General features: G+C 46.6%; 1 protein-coding gene across 1 annotated transcript in view; it reads right to left on the bottom strand.

The window, feature by feature from the left end:
- Positions 1-4,504: 4,504 nt before the first annotated feature.
- Positions 4,505-21,119, bottom strand: part of FOXK1 (forkhead box K1) — a 459,662-nt gene continuing 443,047 nt past the window's right edge. The window contains exon 9 of the mRNA XM_078665011.1: positions 4,505-7,244. Coding sequence (XP_078521137.1) covers positions 7,024-7,244 — 221 coding nt within the window. The 3' untranslated portion in view covers positions 4,505-7,023. The remainder of the gene's footprint in view (positions 7,245-21,119) is intronic.

Raw genomic sequence — 21,119 nt, 5'->3', positions numbered from 1 at the left:
TGGCTCCTATGTGCTCCTGCTGAGAGCCGGTCTGGAGATTTGGTGTAATTTGGAAGTAGGATTTTATTGGTGAGTTCTTATGCCTCCCTTTTCTCCTTTGTTTCCTTCGTTGCTTGGAGTTTTGCCCGCTGCTCTGTACAGCCTTTTCTTCTTTGATGGACGCTTCTTGTATTTTGTGGCTGCTGATAGTTGCTGCTTTTGGTTCGAGATTCATAGTCTCTGCACAACCTGCGGGTATAAGGAGTGATTGAGTGAATGGTGTTAACAGGCCGTGGGGTCCTCCTTCTGCCTCTCGTCCTACCTCGTCAGGGTTTGGGATCGTGCATTGACTTACTTCTTGGTGTGTTATTTTAACCGGCCATTTGCCTATCCTTATTGAGTTGGAGGTGGTAATTGGACTGGGGTCTTGAGCGACCGATTCTTGCGTCTCTTTGTGTGCCCTTCTGATGGGGGAAGCTGGCCTGTCTGATTCAGGACCTCTGTTGCTGGAATTTACGTAGGCGATGTTTAATTTAGAGCTTGTACCTATATTTTTAAGGTCGTTTAGAAGATCGCTCATCAGTCGGTAGTGTTGCAATTTTTCCCACTATTAAATGGCAGGTACAGCTTGGAGGAAGTATGGATGATTCACGTTGGGCTTTTTCTATGAAGTTGTTTATGTCTGAAAGCTTGCTGTCGATGCTGGTGATGTGTAGCACTAGGCAGTTAAGCAGGGTGAGCTGGATGTCCATTTTGTCGGAATGGTATTCCAGAGCTTTAGTAGAAAGTTGCATGGTGTTTAAGAGGGAGGTCCATATTCCTGTTTCGGTTTGCGAGATACTTGCGTCTGCCTTTTTGGGGGTGTTGCCTAGTCCTTGGGGGACCGTTTCTTTTTTCCCCCCCAGATGTATATGTAGTAACCAGGTTTTACCATTCATCCTTTGCAAGACCGGGGTGATGGTTATGTGCAAGGGTTGATTCCTCGGGGTCTCCTTCCGTCGTCTTCGCTGTGTTGGTTGAATTGGGTGGGGAGACTACTGAAGGAAATTCTGACAGAGTTTGCTTTGGAGGCTTATGGTTTATGGTGTTCTTGACCACTATATGGTCTTTTATCGTCTCAGTTGCTACAGGTTCCTACTTACTGTCTTTGCAGTCCAGTTTATTGGGCTCAGTATGGCGATCAATAGAATTAAGATTCGGTTGAGGCAAAGTGGGTATTGCTCTATGCGGGTTTAAGACTGTTAGGTTTTGAGGAGGAGTAGACGGAATCATAGAGCCTGTAAAGTGGAAAACCTTTGACATTAAGGCAGAAGCTCTAGGGGGTGCCAGAGTTAGAGGAACGTGAGACAGTACTGTGATTTTAGGCTCCAGGGGAATCTTAGATGGTTCCGTTGGCTCTTCCTGAGGAGAAGGCAGGGCTTGAGAGAGCGCGGGTTCAAGGTGCATTGGACTCCGTTCAAGTGCATCACCGAAGTAGCTTTCGGGGCAGGTTATGGGGGTTACTGTGGCCGCCGGTGGTCCTGTATTTTTTTTTCTTTGTGGGGCACTGGGTAGCTTGGCCCCCCTGGTCTTGTTGAGTAGATGAACGAGCCGAGGTCTGATAGTGGAAGAACATTTTCCAAGTGCTCAGGGTGTAATGGCGAAGGGAGATTCAGTTGGTTGTTGGGATTAAGATTTAATAACGCTCCTGCGTCTTTAATGAAGGAGAATTTGGAGTAGATTTTGGGTTGGTATTGTTTTTTCCCTTGAGTTGTTAGTTGTTTCTGAGCATATTTTGATCCTGGGGCTTGGGCTTGGTCTTGGTCTAAGTCTACAAGCATAATTCCTGGTTCTGAGCGGGGGCTGTAAGTCGCCTTATCCCTTACTATCGGAGGAATTAATGTTTGAGGATTACTACTGGTCGACGTATTTGTATCCTTGGTGTTTTTACTTTTCTTTTTCCTGGTGTTGGCGGCGACAGTTGTGGCTCGCCTCTCCTTGCCAGACCTCATTGCTGGGTTGCCAACCTACGTAGGAACATGCTGAATTGGTCAGCGAGTTGACTCCTTCTCAAAAAAAAATTGTTTTTTGGTGGTTGTTAGGTTAGGTTGCTAGGTTTTTTTTGTTCGGTGAATTATTAAGTATATGTTAGGTATTTGTTTATTTGCCTGGGGTTTCCTTCCCCACAGCCTTGCGAGATTCTGGTTTGCTCTGCTCTGCTTGCCTTGCTGGGTGCTGTTTTTGTTTCTTTTTATTTTCCTTCTCTGGCGGCGGAGCTCAGTCCTCATCTAGGCTGTCCTTATTGTCTCGAATTGGCTGGTTGTACTGGTTATACTGGTCCTGCCCCCCCCCCCAGGTCCTGACACTCCTCTGTCTCTCCTCTTTTGCTCTTCAGGGGGGGTCTGTAGGGGGGGGGGTCTGTTTGCTGTACTATGGCTCCCCCTGCTCAGGCTCCCCACACACGGCTGTGAGGAGAAGCAGGAACCAGAAGGGTAGAGGGGACCAGTTTGCCCGTATGTAGAATGGTGAGCAAGTGAGCAAATGAGCAGATGAGCAGGGAGGGGGTGAGGCAGCACGAACCACTATGGCTGCAGAAATCCCTGAGTCCTCAAACCTTCTTGCTGGAGCGGAGGCAGGCGACCCCCCAGCAAGGTGAGGTGCTGGGAGGCACAGACGAACAGATGAACTGAGGGACTGAGGGACAGCTGCGCACCCTCAATCGCGCCCACAAAGTCAATAGAGACGCAAAAGCTGAAGCTCGAAGTTGAGTGCCCAAAAACGCTGGCGGCGCACTCGAGAGCACAGCTTGCAGCGCGGCTCAACACTCGCCTGGTCGCCGCCTGTCCGCCGTCGCCTTGTCGATGCTACCGGTGTTTGCTGCCTCGAAATTCCATGATGGCTGGGACCCGGGTGGTCGCGGCCCGTGGAGTCCGTGAAACAAAGCAACAGGGGTGAGGACCGCGGTGATGGCGGATCGCAAAACAGCAACAGCAGCGCAGCTCCTCCTCACAACAACGGTGCGTAGCCACAAGATGGCGCACAAGACCACTTCCTGAACCAGAAAGTGCCAGAAGGCAGTGGTGGTCCTGTGACCCCTATGTTAGAATGTTTTGAGGCTTGCTCGGGTACTGGAGCAGGGTCTAGGGCCGTAGTACTCAGGTGCTGACCGGATGGAAGGTTTCGCATTTCCATGTTCACCTCCACATCAGAGCCTGAGGTTTCATTAGGGGAGAAGACCCCGTCTTCGTCCTCTATAGCTGGCTCTTTGTGGACGTTCTCTTCGCCGAAAATGTTGGGAGTGTCATCTCTGCTTCGGCAAGACATTTCCAACCGACGAGCCCTTCAATCCCGTAGAGGTTTCTTGGATGGAAAGGAGTTACATACGTCACATTCGGCTTCGCAATGGTTCGGCGAAAGGCACAATTGCACACATGGTGTTGATCAGTGTGCAGATTTTTCGCATGGCAACACGGGCAACATCTGAAAGGTGTGCATTCCATCAGAAAGGCATCTTCAATGGAAGCGAGTGCATGTGGGAGTAGGCCAGAGATGGGAGGCGCTCCAAACGGATGTCGGTCACAGGCTGAACCGACAAAATTCGAGAGCTGCGCAAAAGTGAAAAAGCACGATCAAAAACAATACCATTGAAGATAGTAAAGTACAGAAGAATCATACTGAACGAGCCGAAACATGGAGCAGAGGCACATGTATGAGCCTGACTGCAGAGAGAAAATATAACAAAGGAATCGATGTCGTCACTCAGTCTCATGACTCAAAAGACTTCTTTGAAGAAAAACAGCTTTCACAACTCAGGACCATCACTAGATGGCAGGAGTGTGCAGAGCATGTGTATCTACAACCACACATGCCATTGAAAATGTATATATGTGTGTATGTGTGTGTATATATATATATATATATATATATATATATACTGCTTCTAATGAAAATACAAGAAATATTTTTAAGAAAAGCAACCATCAAAATGGAATGGTCTTCAAAAACAGTTACTTTGAGCAAATGAATGACTGAGCAAGAGCTCATACAGTGATTTCTTCAATAGTGAAGGTATCTAAAATGGCCTCCAAGCGTCCCTGAATGGTTGGTGTAAACTGAAGTTAATTACAGTGATGGACTCCTGTTTTGGCCATCATGCAAAACATGGTATGCATTTTAATGTACCAAATACTCCCAAACCTGATGAAGGGTACTAACAGAAAGCAAGTGAATCTACGAAATATCAAACAATGTCAAACTAATATCACAAAGTCAGCATTATTTGAATCCTGGATTATGATAAAACCAAAAGCAAGATTATTTGGTTCTTCCCAAAATGAACTGCCCGGACAAAAAAGTAATCATTAGATTCAAGCATGGGCCAAGTGATGAATGAAGTTGAAAAAAGACCACCTGCAAATCATGTTAATATCAAATATGAGTGAAATCCTGTTCCTTGTTTTACTTGATTCACAGAGACCTAGAGGAAGAATTCAGCATGTTCCTCCTAACTTAAATTTATTTTACCACAAAAATCACATAGAACATATTTCCAGGTTACAAAGACACCAATTTATTTGACACCATTGAATTCACAGCATGGTTTTCCCTTATCAGTCTTACCACTTCTTCCGTTAGGTGTCACAAGTAGGAATCCTTATTAAACTAGGTCCTTTTGAGCCAACAATACGTTTATGTACCTTCATTAAGACTGAATGAACATCAAATATCTGGTCACATTTAGCCAAATGGCATGGAGTTTCAGGGTAGTTTGATTAATATTATGTGACCTGTAAGCTGCAGTGCATACTGTCAGTGCAAGAGTAACTTCTTCCAATCTTTGAGGTTAGGATTTTAATCAGTTGATATCAATGCGATGTATTGGTTTAGTAGAAACTAACTGGAGTTCATACCAGTGATGCCCATCCAAGACACTATAACTGCACATGCAACTTTTTTCTTCATATTTTGCTATTATGGTGCCTGGATTTATTACACATAGGTTTTTCCACATGAGGCATCCTTTGCCAAAAAATATGAAAGAAACAGGATGAGTTTTCAAACCATTCAAATTTTAAACTCAGGACTCCGGGTCCCAAACTTGATAAATAACTCTGAGGTGTTCCATTCAGACAAAAATCTTAAAATAATAAAATGTATTTAGAAATGACGTGGAGAGTTCAACTGCACTCATTGTGTTTTTTAATTTCCAAATACTTTGGAGAAAGAACTTATATGAAAAACACACCTTCAGCAAGGTTACTTGTATTCCCAATACTGTCTTGTTTAGCTCACTAAAGAGACAAACTAGACGTATGGGTAAGAAGATGGCTTTGTCAAGTTTTAATACAAAAAAAAGGATTTCCTCTTGTGCCTATGTAATGTGGCTTTAGTTCAAACTATAATTAATTTAAGAGAAAGGGAAAAGGAAAAGGAAAATGAAAAAACTGAAAGCTCACACAGTGGAGGGAAATTATCTTCTTGCTGGTTTTTAAATAATGGTGTATCAATTGTCTGTTTATTGAATAGGCAAGGTATGGCAATCTTGTCGTTGCTCTACTAATATAAATGTCTGCTTTTCCTGAGTTGGGCTTTGATGTGCAATGCTGAAAAAAAAGTTGCCGTGCTATGCCAATGAGAACATTGAATAGAAGTTTCTAAGTTCTGGCCGAAAACCATAATTGCACATTGGTTGAAGGCATTGAACAGTATATATGTATACACATATTTTTTTGTAGACCCATACTTAAACTGCTCAGTCTGATTGGTTTATGATCATTTCGCGAGTGCTGAATTGTTGATTGATTTGCTTTTGAAACCATCTCAATAGTGTTGTTATTCAAAATTCACTCCACCTCAGAAAAAATACATTAAAACGAGGGCATTGTAGCAAATAAAACCACAATAATAAAGACTTTGGAAAGTGACAACACATTTCAAATACTAACAGATGTCTTTATGTTTACTTTAAACAATTGTTTAAAATTTTCTGATCTGTGTATGTGTACAAATGATAGTTTTTCCCCGCTTTAAAAAATGCCTTTCTAACATGAAATGGAACTACGACAATAACAGTTACATGGTTGAGACCCCCTATTTTCGTGACCAGGAAACTGCAACAATCTGAATCGCCATGCCGAAAACAAAACATGACATGGGACTCCAGGGAAAAAAGGAAGTTGTAACATCTGTAAAAATGACTGGTCAACAAAAACTTGCAAGAAATACAGCTTTTCCTCAGTGACAGCAGGATCAGGAGCTCTAAAAAGAAGACAACGCCTTGAAACTAAACAGTGAAACACTTAAAAGTATGCAACATTAAAAAGCCTTTTTTGTAAATGGAAAGAAATTAATGCTTTGTCAGTCTCTTCATCTCCGATCAAAAGGTGTTTACTAAAGGTAACTGCTGTTTCAATGATCCGCTTGGTCAGTCCTCTCCCACATAAATCAGAAATGAAAGATTAATGGTTATTCTTTCTATGTGTTTCCTTCGGTATTTTGTCGAGTTGTGTTTGGTACCATGTTGCTTTATGGTGGTCACTGTGGTTACCTAAGCCAGCTCTCTGGCGAAGGGTGCAGCCTTTTTTTTAAGAATAGTAATCCATTTAAAAAGAAGTCACGAACGCCTGGCATCTTAAGGCATTTAAAGAAATCTTCTTCCAAAGCTGCCAACTTATAGCACGTTCCTTTCAACATGGTGAGCGATGATCCTCCCACCCCATACCCTACTCCAGCAGAAACGATTCAGAATAGCCGGGTAAAGGGAGAAGAGAGGACCTCCAGCAGCCATACAATCAGTTGTCTATATAGTATTTAAAATCTAAACTTGAAAAAATTAGCTAAGTTTTGCGCACTGTTCGCTGTAGGCTTCTTTTTTTATTCCTTGCGTCCATTTTGGCACCTTAAAATTCTAGGAACTTCAGACCGGTCCTTTAGAACTAACCAAAACAAAAAAGAGCCTTCTTTTTTCTTATTTTTTTTAAACTTTATTTCAGAATCTTTAAATCTCTTGTTGAAATTCTCTCTTCTCTATTCATTTTATACTCCTTCCTCTGACTCTATGGACCGTCAGTCCCCACTAGCTTGCGCTTGTGAAGTAGTGGAGGTGATGACTCCCGGTTGGGATGCTGGCCCCGGTGGGACGGCATCTTCCAGGCGCGCTTTTTTGGTACTCGGCTCTTCAGATGCTGCCATTGTGTTCATGGTATCTACTTCACAGGCCCGGACGACAGCTACAGGAGTGGATGAGCTAGCCTGAGTCGCAAGTAGTTGCAAAGGGTTTGTGAGAGCTGGGAGAGAAGAGAAAAAGTAGCACATTTTGTTTTAGTAAATCATACGTTTTAAGGCATCAATATCTACTTTTTGTATGTTGGTGATTAAGGTTTCAAAACTGAACACAAATATTGAAATTAAAAAAGGCAACAATATAATAAACATACATTTTAAAGCAAGATTGCAATGAGGGATTGGAATTATTGAAAGGTAATTGTTTTCTTGCAATGCCTATCATTTAAAGAGATCAAACTGTATTTCTTTCATGGACAAATTTCAGTCTATATGATTGTTTCCATTATCAACCTGTGGGTATAACTGCTACGTTGTAGCTAGATGAGAAAGTTTCAAAAGCTGTTAAATCAGATCTTTGCATTCAAGTACCAGGTGTGGCGCAGCGGCCAGGGCGACTGATGCCGGAGATCACGGTTCGATACCCGGCACCGGTGGCAGGGGTCTGCCCAGCACCATGTGACTCTGGGCAATAGCTTGCTTAATCTTCCCGACGGCCCCCAGCGCCAGGGAACCTACGGGTAGCTGTGCGCTTTACAAATACAGGATTATTATTATTTATTATTATTGACGAATACCCATCATACAGTGCTATTGAATTCACTGCATGTTTATCCGGTATTGCTAGTTCTCTATTTAAACAATTTAGCTAATTGATGTGTTTTTGACTGTTGAATGAGCGGTTGCAAAGAGTTAAAATGATGGTACAGCTTAAGGCTAAGACTAATAAAGTAAACAGAAAGGTAACTTGAGCCTAATCTTACATGTTGCCATTCCCGTATAAACAGCTGAAAGATACTGTGATAAGCATACTGCAGGTAGGATGTGATCGGAATGCTTAGTGACCACTTGCATGTCCAGAAAATACCACTGAAGCTACCTTAGTCACATGCTAGTTTTGGGCCAGATGAGAGCCCAAGACTCTCCTACACTTGACATTTTTTGATTTCTGCAAACTGTTAGGCGAGTTCATGGGCTGTGACTGCACTGATCCTTCTTGTTTCTCTGCAGGGTTTAACACCACTTGTTAAGTCTGATTTTTTTTTGGGCATGCTTAGCGCTCGTAATGAATTCGCAGCTCAGAAATTCAAAACATCAGTGCCAGATGTCACCTAACAGCCTAAAATGTGTCTGCCCTGTGCGCTCATCAATGATAGGTTGTTGGTGAAGCACAGCATGGAATGTAATTTTTTTTAGACTCGCATAATTCCGCTCTTATCTTTAGGTCTCGCGTGAATTGCAGCACAAAGCGCTGATTGCTCGGCGAGAGATTTTGTGGATGAGGGGTTTTCAGAAAGGGACTCGAAGCCCCGCCCCTCATTTCTATTGTCTGGCGTCACCGTTTCTGCTAAGCGGTGGCCTGCCATTGGAAATGAGGGTTTTTGGTAGACGCCCTTTGGCCTCCCAGCCGGACTGGGTCATCTGCTTTGTGGCTGACGCAAAGCACTTTCTTATCTTTATGGGGCCATGTGTATAAACACATGGCCCCATAAAGACAAGAAAACCCCATGCTCCGGCTGCAGCGCGGTCCTCTTTCACTTTCTGGACCACGCTTGTATAAAGATGTTATGAAGTTTTCACGTGCCATTGTGGCAGTACAGCTGCATGTAACATGAGTGCTCTGATGGGTGATGACTTATTCCTGGCACCTTCATAAAAGGAAATGGTAAATATATGGCACAACTGTGCGCTGCAGAACTCGTCGCGGCCGTGCTGTGTGTGAATTCATAGTATTGTTGGGAATGTTTCCTGCAGTTACTGCGGCCTGATTCTGTAACACACAAGTGACTACTTGTGTAACGATACATCTGTAAGAGATATTAGTTAGTGCTAGATTCCTTACCTTACAATATCCCCAGGCGTCAGACTGGATCCGGAAAGTTTTGCTTAGCAGTAGCCCTAAGCGTCAGTAGGTGGCGTCCTGCCACTCCGCATCCGTTGCTGGCGTCGTAAGCGCCGAGATGACGTCACAGAGACTACTTAGGCGCCACCAATGCACGCTGGCATCAGTTCTGTACACGACTTTCCGCGCCAGGAATGCAGAGCCATACAAGATACTGACCACTGGTGCATTGAAAACTAGGGCCCTGAAAGGGATGTCCTGAACCCTAGTAATCAGTTCTCAGAACGGGGAGGATGGGTGGGGCGGTAAGGAATCTATCACTAACTAATGTCTCTTACAGATATATGGTTACACAAGTAGTAACTTGTGCATCTGATAGAAACACATTAATGATGGATGCCTTACCTTAGAATAAATACCCCAGCAATACCAACCCCGGTGGTGGGTCTACAAACAAGATTACACCAGAAAGTCACGGAGAACAGAACGACCAAAGAAGCTGTCTCTCCGGACTTGACTGTCAAGGTAGTAATGCTTGGTAAACGTGTGCAGCGAGCCCCACGTAGCTGCCTGACAAATGTCCTGCAAGGGAACACCGCGTCCCAAGGCAGTAGTGGCTGCCGTTGCCCTGGTGGAATGGGAATGCAGCCCCACAGGAGGCTCCTTCTTAGCCAACGAGTAACATGCCTTTAATGCAGAGAACGACCCACAGAGAGATGGTCTGTTTGTGCACGGCCCGACCTTTTTGGCACCCACGTAGCCAACAAAGAGCTGGTCATCCACCCGGAACTGTTGTGTGGCTCAGGTAGAAGAGGAGTGCACGTTTTGGGTCCAGACGGTGGAGCCTCTCTTCCTCTTTGGAAGGATGTGGAGGCGGAAAGAAGGTGGGCAAAGTGATGGTCTGCCCGATGTGGAAGGGCGTGACAACCTTTGGCAAGAAAGGAACCACCGTGTCCGGATGAACAGAAAGGAAGGAAAATGCTACTTACCAGTATGCATCTGTTCTTGGCATGTAGAGCTGCAGAATTGCACACTGTGCATAGATGGCCACCTAGTGTTGGGCCCGGATGTTTGCAGTTTGTGTTTCTTGTAGAGAGTCTTTGGAAGTCACGGGATAGGTGACTCCTCCCTTGGGTGATACTGCGCATGGGCATTGGCTCCATCCCCAGATTGTTTTTCGCCATTAGGGAAGTGATGGAGCTAAGAGATAGTGATGACCATGTGTATTTGTATCTAATGTTAATAACACTGGAACAGATAAAAGTAGCCGGGGAGGCGGGTGGGCATGTGCAATTCTGCAGCTCTACATGCCAAGAACAGATGCATACTGGTAAGTAGCATTTTCTGTTCGAGGCATATGAGCTGCAGATTGCACACTGTGCATAGATTATATAGCAGTACCCACACTAGCGGCGACCACCTGTATCTGTTGCAGTTGTTTGAAATAGTGTTTTAAGTACAGCTTGGCCTACAGTAGCTTGTTGTTTTGATTGCACATCTACACAATCGTGTTTTGTAAATGTGTGCGGTGTAAGCCATGTAGCTGCTTTGCAGATGTCTTCTAAGGGAATGTTCCCTAGGAATGCCATGGAAGCCCCTATTTTTCTTGTTGAATGGGCTCTTGGAGGAATTGCCAGTGTACGCTTAGCTTTCTGATAACATATTTGGATACACTTAACGATCCACCTGGCAATACCCGTTTTTGATATTGGGTTGCCTTTATGTGGTGGTGAAAAGGATACAAAAAGCTGTTTTGTTTTCCTGAAGCTTTGTGTTCTCTCTATGTAGTAGAGTAGTGCTCTTTTGACATCTAAGGTGTGCAGAGCTCTTTCTGCGACTGTTTGTGGCTGCGAGAAGAAAACTGGCAGTTCCACAGATTGGTTTAGATGGAACGGTGAAATTACCTTTGGTAGGAATTTAGGGTTTGTACGAAGAACCACCTTATTGTAATGCATTTGCAGAAAAGGTTCTTGGATGGTAAATGCTTGTATTTCGCTAACTCTTCTTAAGGAAGTAATGGCTACTAGGAAAGCCACTTTCCATGTGAGAAATTGCAATTCGCATTAGTGTAAGGGTTCAAATGGAGGTCCCATGAGACATGTGAGCACTATGTTTAAGTTCCACACTGGTGAAGGTGGCATTCTTGGAGGTATTATTCTTAAAAGCTTTAATGGCTGGCACTCTGAAGAGAGACAGGTGCTGTCTGTTTTGTAAGTAAGCTGCAATGGCAGCTAGGTGCAACCTGAAAGATGTGTAGGCTAGATTACACTTTTGAAGATGTAGTAAGTAGCCTGTAATGTGTTGGATGGATACATCCAATGGATTCAATTTGTTGGTTTGGCAGTATATGGCAAAGCGTTTCCACTTAGCAGCATAACATGCTCCGGTGGTGGGACGCCTTGCCTCCTTGATAATATTCATACATTCTTGAGGGAGTTTAAGATAGCCAAACTCTATGACTTCAGGAGCCAGATCGCAAGGTTGAGCTGAGCTGAGCTGGGTCCGGGTGCCTGATCTCTCCATGGTTCTGGGTTAAAAGATGTGGAGATAGGTTTAGTTTTTGGTGTGGTACCACAGATAGCTGTAGCAGTGTGGTGTACCATGGTTGTCTGGCCCACGTTGGAGCTACTAGTATAAGCGTTAGTGAGTGTTGCTGCATCTTGCGTACTAGTAAAGGAATCATTGGTAGAGGAGGAAAAGCATACGCAAATAGTCCTGACCAGTTCATCCATATCGCATTGCCTTTGGATAATGGGTGTGGGTATCTGGCGGCGAAGTGTGGGCAGTTTGCGCTGTCGTGGGTGGCGAAGAGGTCTATCTGAGGTTGACCCCACATCTGAAAGAATGGATGAAGAACTTGTGGATGAAGTTCCCATTCGTGCATCTGCTGGGTCTGCCGACTTAACGGATCTGCCATGGTGTTCTGGACCCCTGGCACGTGTTGAGCTATTAGAAAGATGTTCTGAGGTGTAGCCCACCTCCATATCTGCTGAGCTAGTTGAGAGAGCTGCAGAGAGTGTGTCCCTCCTTGTTTTTTTACGTAATAGATCGCTGTCATATTGTCTGTGCGGACGAAAACAGTCTTGTTTTCCACTTGTCTTTGGAATGCTTTTAGAGCTAGAAACACAGCTAATAGCTCTAGATGGTTGATGTGGAGTAGTTTTTGCATTGGTGTCCACTTTCCCTGCGTGGTGTGATGCAGTAAGTGGGCTCCCCAGCCGGAGAGCGATGCGTCTGCTGTTAGTGTAATTTGTGGAACTGGCTCTAGGAACAGTCTGCCTTTTGATAGGTTTTTTGTGTTCCACCATTGCAGAGAGCGATGAGTCAGACTGTCTACCAACACTAGGTCTGTTAACTGACCATGAGCCTGGTTCCATTGACGTGCTAGACATTCTTAAAGCGGACGCATTTGCAGTCTTGCGTGAGGTACTATGAATATGCAAGATGCCATCATCCCTATGAGTTGCATAAACACTCGAGCTGGAAGCGAGTGTTGTGATTTGAACTTTGTTAGGAGCGTTTGCACACTTGTTATCCTTGCTGGAGAGGGATAAGCTTGTGCTAGTTGAGTATTGATTGTAGCTCCTAGGTACTGTTGTGTGTAAGACGGCAGTAGATGTGACTTGGTGTAATTTACTGTGAAGCCTAAGTTGTGAAGTAACAGTATTGTATTGTGAGCGTGCTTCTGCCTTTATGAGCCAGTCGTCTAGATATGGGAAGACGTGTATGTGCTGTCTTCTTAGGTGTGCTGCCACCACTGCTAGACATTTGGTGAACACTCTTGGCGCTGTGGTTACTCCGAATGGGAGTACCTTGAACTGGTAGTGCTGTCCTTCCAGCACAAATCTTAGATACTTTTTGTGCGCCTGATGAATTGGGATGTGAAAGTAGGCGTCTTTGAAATCTAGTGTGACCAGAAAGTCGTCCTGTAACAGGAGTGGGAGGACTTGCTGAAGTGTGACCATATGGAAGTGATCTGATTGTATGTAAGCGTTGAGTGGTCTGAGGTCTAGAATGGGTCTCAGAGATCCGTCCTTTTTTTGGAATCAAAAAGTACAGGGAATATACTCCCTTGTTCCGTTGATGTTTTGGAACTATCTCTATTGCATTGGACGCTGTTTGGGTGGTATGTTTGGGGGGGTAGATGTTAGTTTTAGACAGTAACCTGACTGAATTATTTGAAGCACCCACCTGTCTGATGTGATGTCTTGCCAGGCTGACAGTTGTTGCTGTATCTATCACCCGACAGGAGTGGAATGGGGCGGGGGAAGGGGAGGAAAGTCATTGGGCAGGGGTGGAGGCAGAGCGGGAGTTGTTATTTTTGCCTCTGCCTTTGTTTTTGTTACCGCGGTAACCTAACCTTTGATAGCCCTTACCGTAGGTGGACTGAGTGGGGCTTTTATAACCTGTGGATGGTGTGTCTGATGAGTACCCTCTGCTCGCACCTCTATATGTGGAGCGACGAAAAGAACGTCTGAGAACCTGCAACTGCAGTGCTCCCATAGACTTTGCTGTGTCCGTGTCTTTTTTCATTTTTGCGAGTGAGACATCTACCTCAGGGCCAAATAAGTGTTGCTCATCGAATGGCCTATTGAGTATGGCACTTTGGACTTCTGGCTTAAAGCCGGATATACGCAGCCAAACATGCCTGCGCAACAGAACGCTAGTATTGACTGCTCTTGAGGCTGTGTCTGCTGCATCTAGTGCGCAGCGGATAGATGTGTTGGTAATAATTTTGCCTTCTTGAATTAGCTCACTAGCTCTATCCTTAAATTGATCAGGGAGATGTTGCATTAGGTCCTCGAGCTCATCATAGTGTGCTCTATCGTATCTGGCTAGTAAAGCTTGAGTGTTAGCAATGCGCCACATGTTTGCTGCTTGTAAGGCTGTTCTTTTCCCTGACGCATCAAGGAGTTTAGACTCCCTGTCAGGTGGGGGAGCTTCCCCTAATGTCTGAGAGTTAGCCCTCTTTCGTGCGTTGGATACAACTAGAGAGTTGAGGGGAACTGGTCCCTTTATCTATGCTGGGTCAGATGGTGCAGGCATGTTTAACCACCCCTTTGAGCATTGGCAGAATTGTGGAAGACCGTTGTGCAGTGTCAAATGTGTCCAGGAGGAAGTCTTCCTCTACTGTATCGGAATGCATGTCTAGCCCATGGTATTGTGCTGCTCTGATTAGTAACTGGTTGAACCCCATGGTGTCTTCTGGTGGTGAAGGCCTGGACGGGTATGTATCGTCTTGTGGGACGTCTGGGACGTCAGGTGTATTGTAATCTACTCATGGGTCTGGCGAGTCTGGGGGATGAACTGGCTCCTGAGGATCAGCCCCTGTGTCTGATTCATCATCCCCATTATCACCATGTGTGCTAGATGGTACAGGGGAGAGAGGTGGTGAAATATGGGGTGGAGGAGTGGGTGCAGGAGCTGGGTAAGGTACATGCATAGGTGAGGTAACCATGTCCTTTTTCCTCTTTGGGGCTGGACCTGATACAGGCACCTCTGGTGGTCGTTTCTTTGATAGTGTCAATCGACTAGTCTTTGGGTCTTTAACCAGAGTCTTTTGCTTTCGATCTGGAGCCAACAAGTCTTTTTCAGGAGTATGGCCTGTCGGCGTGGAAGGACGTTTCGGCGCCGGTACGGCCTCTTTTGACCTTTTATCCTTTACGGGGGAAGCCGGTGTCCTTTTCGGATCCGAAGACTTTTTCGGTTCCGGGTGGTTTTTCGAGTCCGACACTTTTTTCGGCTCCGAGTGGTGCTTCGGCGGTTTTTTGGTTCCGGAAGCTTTTGGTTGCTCCGAAGTTGGCTTGGGTGCCGAGGGAACTGGGTGTTTCGGCGCCGATTGCTTCGGTGCGGTAGTAGATGGTTTTTTCGGTGCCGGTAATTGTGTGCCGGCACCGAGCAGGGGTCGACTCGAGCCAGAGTCTCCCGAAGGCCTTATCGACTTCTTGGCCGAGCCCGAAGGTGGAGTCGTGGAAGTATTGTCTTGGTATGTACCCGAGCCCGAGGGCGTGACCGTAGCCTTTTTTGTGGGTGTCGAGGAAGTGTGGGGGTCGACGATCTTACTTACGACCCGCTGCGCTGGAGTCAGGTCCTCGACATCTGAATCTTCTGCCTCCGATTTGCTGTCAACGTCGTGTTCTTCTGGGACGTCGACGCCTTCTTGGAAAATGTCGTCCGGAACCGGAGCGGAAGATCTTTGAGCCATGGTTCACCTGGCTCTCCGGTCCCTGATAGTCTTTTTGGAGCAGAAAGAGGCACAGGCTGAACAGTCCTTGGCCTCGTGCTCCGGAGAGGCAGAGGTTACAGACCTCGTGGAGGTCGGTGTGGGGAAGCTTCGACCCACATTGAGGACACCTTTTAAATTGCTTCCTTTCCATTAGCTGGAGTTAAGGCCTAGTTGGGCCCGAAGGCCGTATTCGACTACCGGAATGGACGTCCTTGGAGTCGAAGACTTATGTCGACTGGAAAACGCCTTGTAGAGTATTTTCTTGATGCCGATGAAGATTGCACGTCGACGGTTAATCGGTTCCAACACGGAGCGCTGGAACCACATCCGAGGCCGGTGGCGGAAAAAACCAATCTGGGGATGGAGCCGATGCCCATGCGCAGTATCACCCAAGGGAGGAGTCACCTATCCCATGACTTCCAAAGACTCTCTACAAGAAAAACAGACTGCAAACATCCGGGCCCAACACTAGGTGACCATCTATGCACAGTGTGCAATCTGCAGCTCATATGCCTCGAACAGGAGGTTTAGAAGAAAGAGCCTGAAGCTCACTCACTCTTCTGGCAGAGGTGATAGCTACCAGGAAAGCCGTCTTGAGAGTGAGAAGACAGCTATGAGGGGGCTCAAAGGGAGCGCACATCACATATGTCAAGACAAGGTTAAAGTCCCATTGAGACATGATGAACGGCACGGGAGGGAACGTGTGCGTAATGCCTTTCAGAAAACGGTTAACAACCGGGGACTTAAAAAGAGAGGGCTGATCTGGAAGCCGTAGAAAGGCAGAGATGGCCGATAGATAACCTTTGATAGTGCCCAGAGCAGTTTTTCCGCGTTGGACTGTTCGTAATGTAATACTTTCCTGCAGCTGGTGGTGTGGCAGCTTATCAAGGACTGCGCAAACATTGCTTTATGCACCATACTTAGAATACCAATATATAATTTTGGAACAGTCCGCCTATGACATCTATACTCATTAATTGACGGCCCCATGTGATAATCTTATTTCCAACTAGGACTAATTATAATAGTTCCGTGGCTTATCATACTGGCTAGAACTTCTCCATTCAACCTTACTACACCATCTAAAGACTTATCGTTCATTACAACTGCCCTGACGAAGCTCCTTTTGGGAGCGAAACGCGTTGGCTGTCTAGCACCTTGAGAGATAAGAAAATAAAAAGAAAAAATATTTTTGGAATAAACTTCTGGCTCGATTGATTCACTACAAATTTGGTGCTGCCTCCATTTATTTTTGACAGTGCCCAGAGCAGAGCCCTGCTGGGCCAAAGAAAGAAGGAACAAAAGGACTCCAGAAAGAGGGGCAGAAAAGGGATCCACAACCTTCGCTGTGCACCATGCCACAAACTTGTTCCACCTGCAGGCGTATACAGTTTTTGTGGAGGGACGCCTGGCTGCCAGAATGACATCACAGACTTCGGGAGGAAGATCGAAAGCAGTCAACTGTCGCCGCTCAATCTCCACGCATGGAGGTGGAGGCTGGACAGGTTCGGGTGGAGGACCGGCCCCTGCTGCTCCGACAGAAGATCCTCCCGAAGAGGCAGTCGGATCGGGGATCGATTGCCATGTTGAGTAGCTCGGGATACCAGTATCTTCGTGCCCAATGCGGAGCCACAAGAATGACTTGGGCTCAGTCGCGCCAAATCTTCTTTAGCACTCTGGGCAGAAGTGGTATAGGCGGAAAGGCGTACAATAAAGTGCAACTCCACTCGTGACGAAAAGCGTCACCGAGCGAGTGCCGCCTTGGAAATTCCAACGCGCAGAACTGATGACATTGCACGTTCTCTTCAGTGGCAAATAGATCTAACCAAATCTCTCCCCACTGCAGAAAGAGAGCTTGTGGCACGTCCGAGTGCAGACGCCATTCGTGATCCATCATGCACCGACGGCTGAGTTCGTCCGCCCTGGTGTTCAGAGAACCTGCCAGGTGTTGCACCACCAATGTAACGCCTTGATGTTCCAGCATGTACAGAGGCACAGAGCCTCCTGACATAGGGTCCACGACCCCACCCCGCCCGGTTTGTTGCAATACCACATGGAGGTGGTGTTGTCTGTGAACCTGCACTACACATCCCCGGACAGAGGGAAGGAGTAGTTTCTGTCTTGTAACTCCAGTTCTGTAGTAGGGGTATCTCTGTTATAGTCATAATCTAGTGAATAGTCCCACCCATGTGCGTGAACCCCGGAGCAATCAAAAATAATCTCTTAAGTTGTCAAACAATGCAGACCTGCACAGAGACTTAAGAGAGAATTTAAAGACCGATAATGCAGCCTATATCCACAGGCTACACTGTCCAGTACTTCAACTAGAAATTCCACCAAAAATCCACAAACAGCACAGCCTATCCAGATTTCTCCACACAGAAAAACTTGCTTTTACCAGCAAAACCCTCTGGAACGATAGAGAGGAAGGAGTGGACAGACAAGCCCCATAGGCTGCCATTATGTGGCTCAGAACAGGATACTGTGCCTTTAAGAGAACTTTCCAGAACTCTCTCAGTATCCCAGAATGCACAGCAGGTCCCTTTTACTTTCAGTTCTTTTTGAAGGCGTAACACGCCAGACCTGTGGCATTCCTTACATGAATATCTCTCTCCACCGGGGAGGAGGGCGGGCGTTTATGACTATAACAGAGATACCCCTTCTACAGAACTGGAGTTACAAGACAGAAACTACTCCTTCTGTAGTAGGGGATCTCTGTGTATAGTCATAATCTAGTGAATAGAATGGCAAGCCGATCCCCACACCAAAGCGGCGGTGGAGAAAAAATAAATAACACCACTACTGTGCGAACAGATTTCGCAGCGAAGCCTGCCCAACCTGAGCGTCTGTCCTGGCATTAGTGTCCAGACAGTAATGCTTAGCAAAGGTATGGACCGACTTCCAAGTGGCCGCCTTGCAGATTTCTGCAATCGGAACATTAAGTAGCAAAGCAGTCGTGGCAGCTTTGCCCCTGGTGGAATGAGCCTTAGGTTTACCCCCTAAGGTCTTATTAGCCTTCTGGTAACACAATTGTATACAGGACACAATCCACCTAGAGATGGACTGTTTTGAGGTAGCAAGACCAGTCCTGACTGATCCATAGTTGATAAACAATTGGTTTGACCTACGAATATCTTTGGTTTTATCCAGATAAAATTTCAACACCCTCCTGACATCCAGGGAATGCAGAGACCTTTCCGCCGGAGATGAAGGATTCTGAAAAAACGTAGGTAAAGTTATGGTCTGGTTAACATGGAAATCAGATATAACCTTTGGAAGAAATTTAGGGTGAGGATGCATAACAACCTTAGCAGCATGAAATACAGTATAAGGTTCTTGGCAACACAACGCCTGAATTTCACTCACCCTGCGGGCCGATGTAATGGCCACGAGGAACGCAGCCTTCCAGGACAGGTGCTGCAGCGAAGCCTTATGAATAGGTTCAAAAGGCTCCTTCATCAATCTTGACAGAACCACGTTCAATTTCCATGAAGGCGAAGGAAGCCGGACAGGAGGGAACACTTTCTTCAAGCCTTCCAAAAAATCTTTGATCACAGGGATCTGGAAGAAGGAGGTCTGTGAAGGGCATTTCCTGTAGGCAGTCAGCGCGGCGAGATGAACCTTAATAGAATGAACATTAAGGCCTGACTGCGCCAAATATAGAAGATACGGAAGGATGACATCTTCCTTACACGTTGTCGGGTCATAGTTCTTGGACTTGCACCAGATGAAAAATCTCTTCCACTTGTAAGCATAGGAAGTCCTAGTGGAAGGTCGGTTAGCCTCCCTCAGTATGTCCATACAATCTTCTGGTAGATTCAAATGGCTATTTTGCACTATCTCAGGAGCCATGCCGCCAAATTCAAAGACGAGAGGTTGGGATGCACCATCTGCCCCCCGAACTTCGTGAGAAGGTCCGGCCGGCATGGCAGCCGTATGTGAGGAAGGAGAGACCGGTGAAGCAGGTCCGTGAACCACCACTGCCTGGGCCATTCCGGGGCAATCAGGATCATCCGCGCCCTGGACTGGGACAGCTTGATGAGCACCGCCGGAATCAGGGGAATGGGTGGAAAAGCGTACAGAAAGCTGTTCGACCAGTTGATCCATAACGCATTTCCCAGCGTCCCCTGCTGGTAGTACCTGGAGGCGAAGTCTCAGCATTTGCTGTTTTCGGCGGCGGCGAACAGATCTACGTCTGGAGTCCCCCACCATGCGAAGACTTCTCCTAGTACTTCGTCGTTTATGACCCATTCGTGGTTTTCCTGAATCAGTCTGCTCAGTGCGTCGGCCTAAACATTCTGCACACCTGGCAGATGGGTAGCCGTTATCGTCAGTCCTCTGGCTAGAAGCCAACGCCAGATCGCCTGCGCCTCCTGCGACAGAGTGCGCGATCTCGAGCCCCCCTGCTTGTTGAGGTAATACATCGTGGTCGTATTGTCCGTCTGTACAAGCAGAGAGTTGGTCTGGAAGGACGGATGAAAGGCCTTCAGTGCCAAGTGAACAGCTCTGAGTTCCAGGAAGTTGATATGATACGTGGACTCCGTCTGGGACCACGTTCCTTGTATCTGTAAGTCTCCAGAGTGCCCCCCCAGCCGTGGAGAGACGCATCCGTCACGATAGTCTGTGTGGGAATGTCCTTGTGTAAGGGAACCCCTCTGAGGAGATTCTCCGCTGAACACCACCACTTCAGAGACTGAAGAGCATGCAGAGACAGTCGTATCTTGTCGTCCCAAGATTCTTTCCTCTGATCCCACTGATCCTCCAAGCACTCCTGCAATGGTCTCATGTGCAGCCGTGCGTGTGGCGTGAGGAAGATACAAGAGGCCATCGACCCCAGTAGAGAAGACACCGTCCTCACTGTTGTAGATGGAGCGGTCATAAGAGCCTGAGCCTTCCGAAGGAGTGATAATCGTCTCTCCTCCAAAGGAGACACGCTTGCTGACAGCGTATTGATGGAGGCTCCAAAGTACTGTATGCACTGGACTGGAGTCAGGACAGACTTGGACAAGTTGATGTGCAACCCCAGCTTGTTCAAGAGAACGCACGCCTTCTGGAAGTGAGCTTGAGCTTCCGAGAAGGAGGAGGCCTTGATCAACCAATCGTCCAGGTACGGGTAGACAAACACCTTGTTCTTCCTCAGGTGTGCAGCTACCACTGCATGCACTTCGAGAATGTTCTGGGCGCAGACTTCAGCCCGAATGGCAGTACTGTGTACTGATAATGATTGGTGCCGACTTGGAATCGCAGGAACTTCCTGTGTTTGTGTGCAATGGGCACATGGAAGTACGCAACCTGTAGGTCTATAGCACATAGCCAGTCTCCCTGTTGCAGCTGAGGATAAATCTGATGCAACGACAGCATGCAAAATTTCTCTCTGCAAATCCACTTGTTTGCTTGTCGCAAATCCAGAATGGCCCTGAACTCGTTCTTGTCCTTCTTGCGAACCAGAAAGAACCGGGAGTACAGATCTCTTCCCCTTTGAGACAGAGGTACGTCTTCTATCGCCCTTTTCCTTAGCAGGATATCGGCCTCCGCCTGGAGCTCGCGCAGTTGAAACTGCGAGCTGACCGGTGGAATTGCTGGATGCAGGCTGGTGAACCGAAGACTGTATCCATTGAAAACAATATTCGGCACCCACTTGTCCCGAGTAATTTTTCTCCACTCTGCCAAAAAAAATTGAACGCTTCCCCCCACCGGAGTGGGTAACGGATGTAGGGGAAGTAACCGCTCAGGGCCTAGACCCAGCTGGGCCCTTGTTTGCCGCTGCGGACTGCTGGCCTCTGCCCTTCTGGCGCTTCTGGAAGGGCCTAC

Source organism: Lissotriton helveticus, chromosome 10 (assembly GCF_964261635.1).
Source record: "Lissotriton helveticus chromosome 10, aLisHel1.1, whole genome shotgun sequence".
Lineage (NCBI taxonomy): Eukaryota > Metazoa > Chordata > Amphibia > Caudata > Salamandridae > Lissotriton > Lissotriton helveticus.
This window is presented reverse-complemented; position numbering and strand designations above follow the sequence as displayed.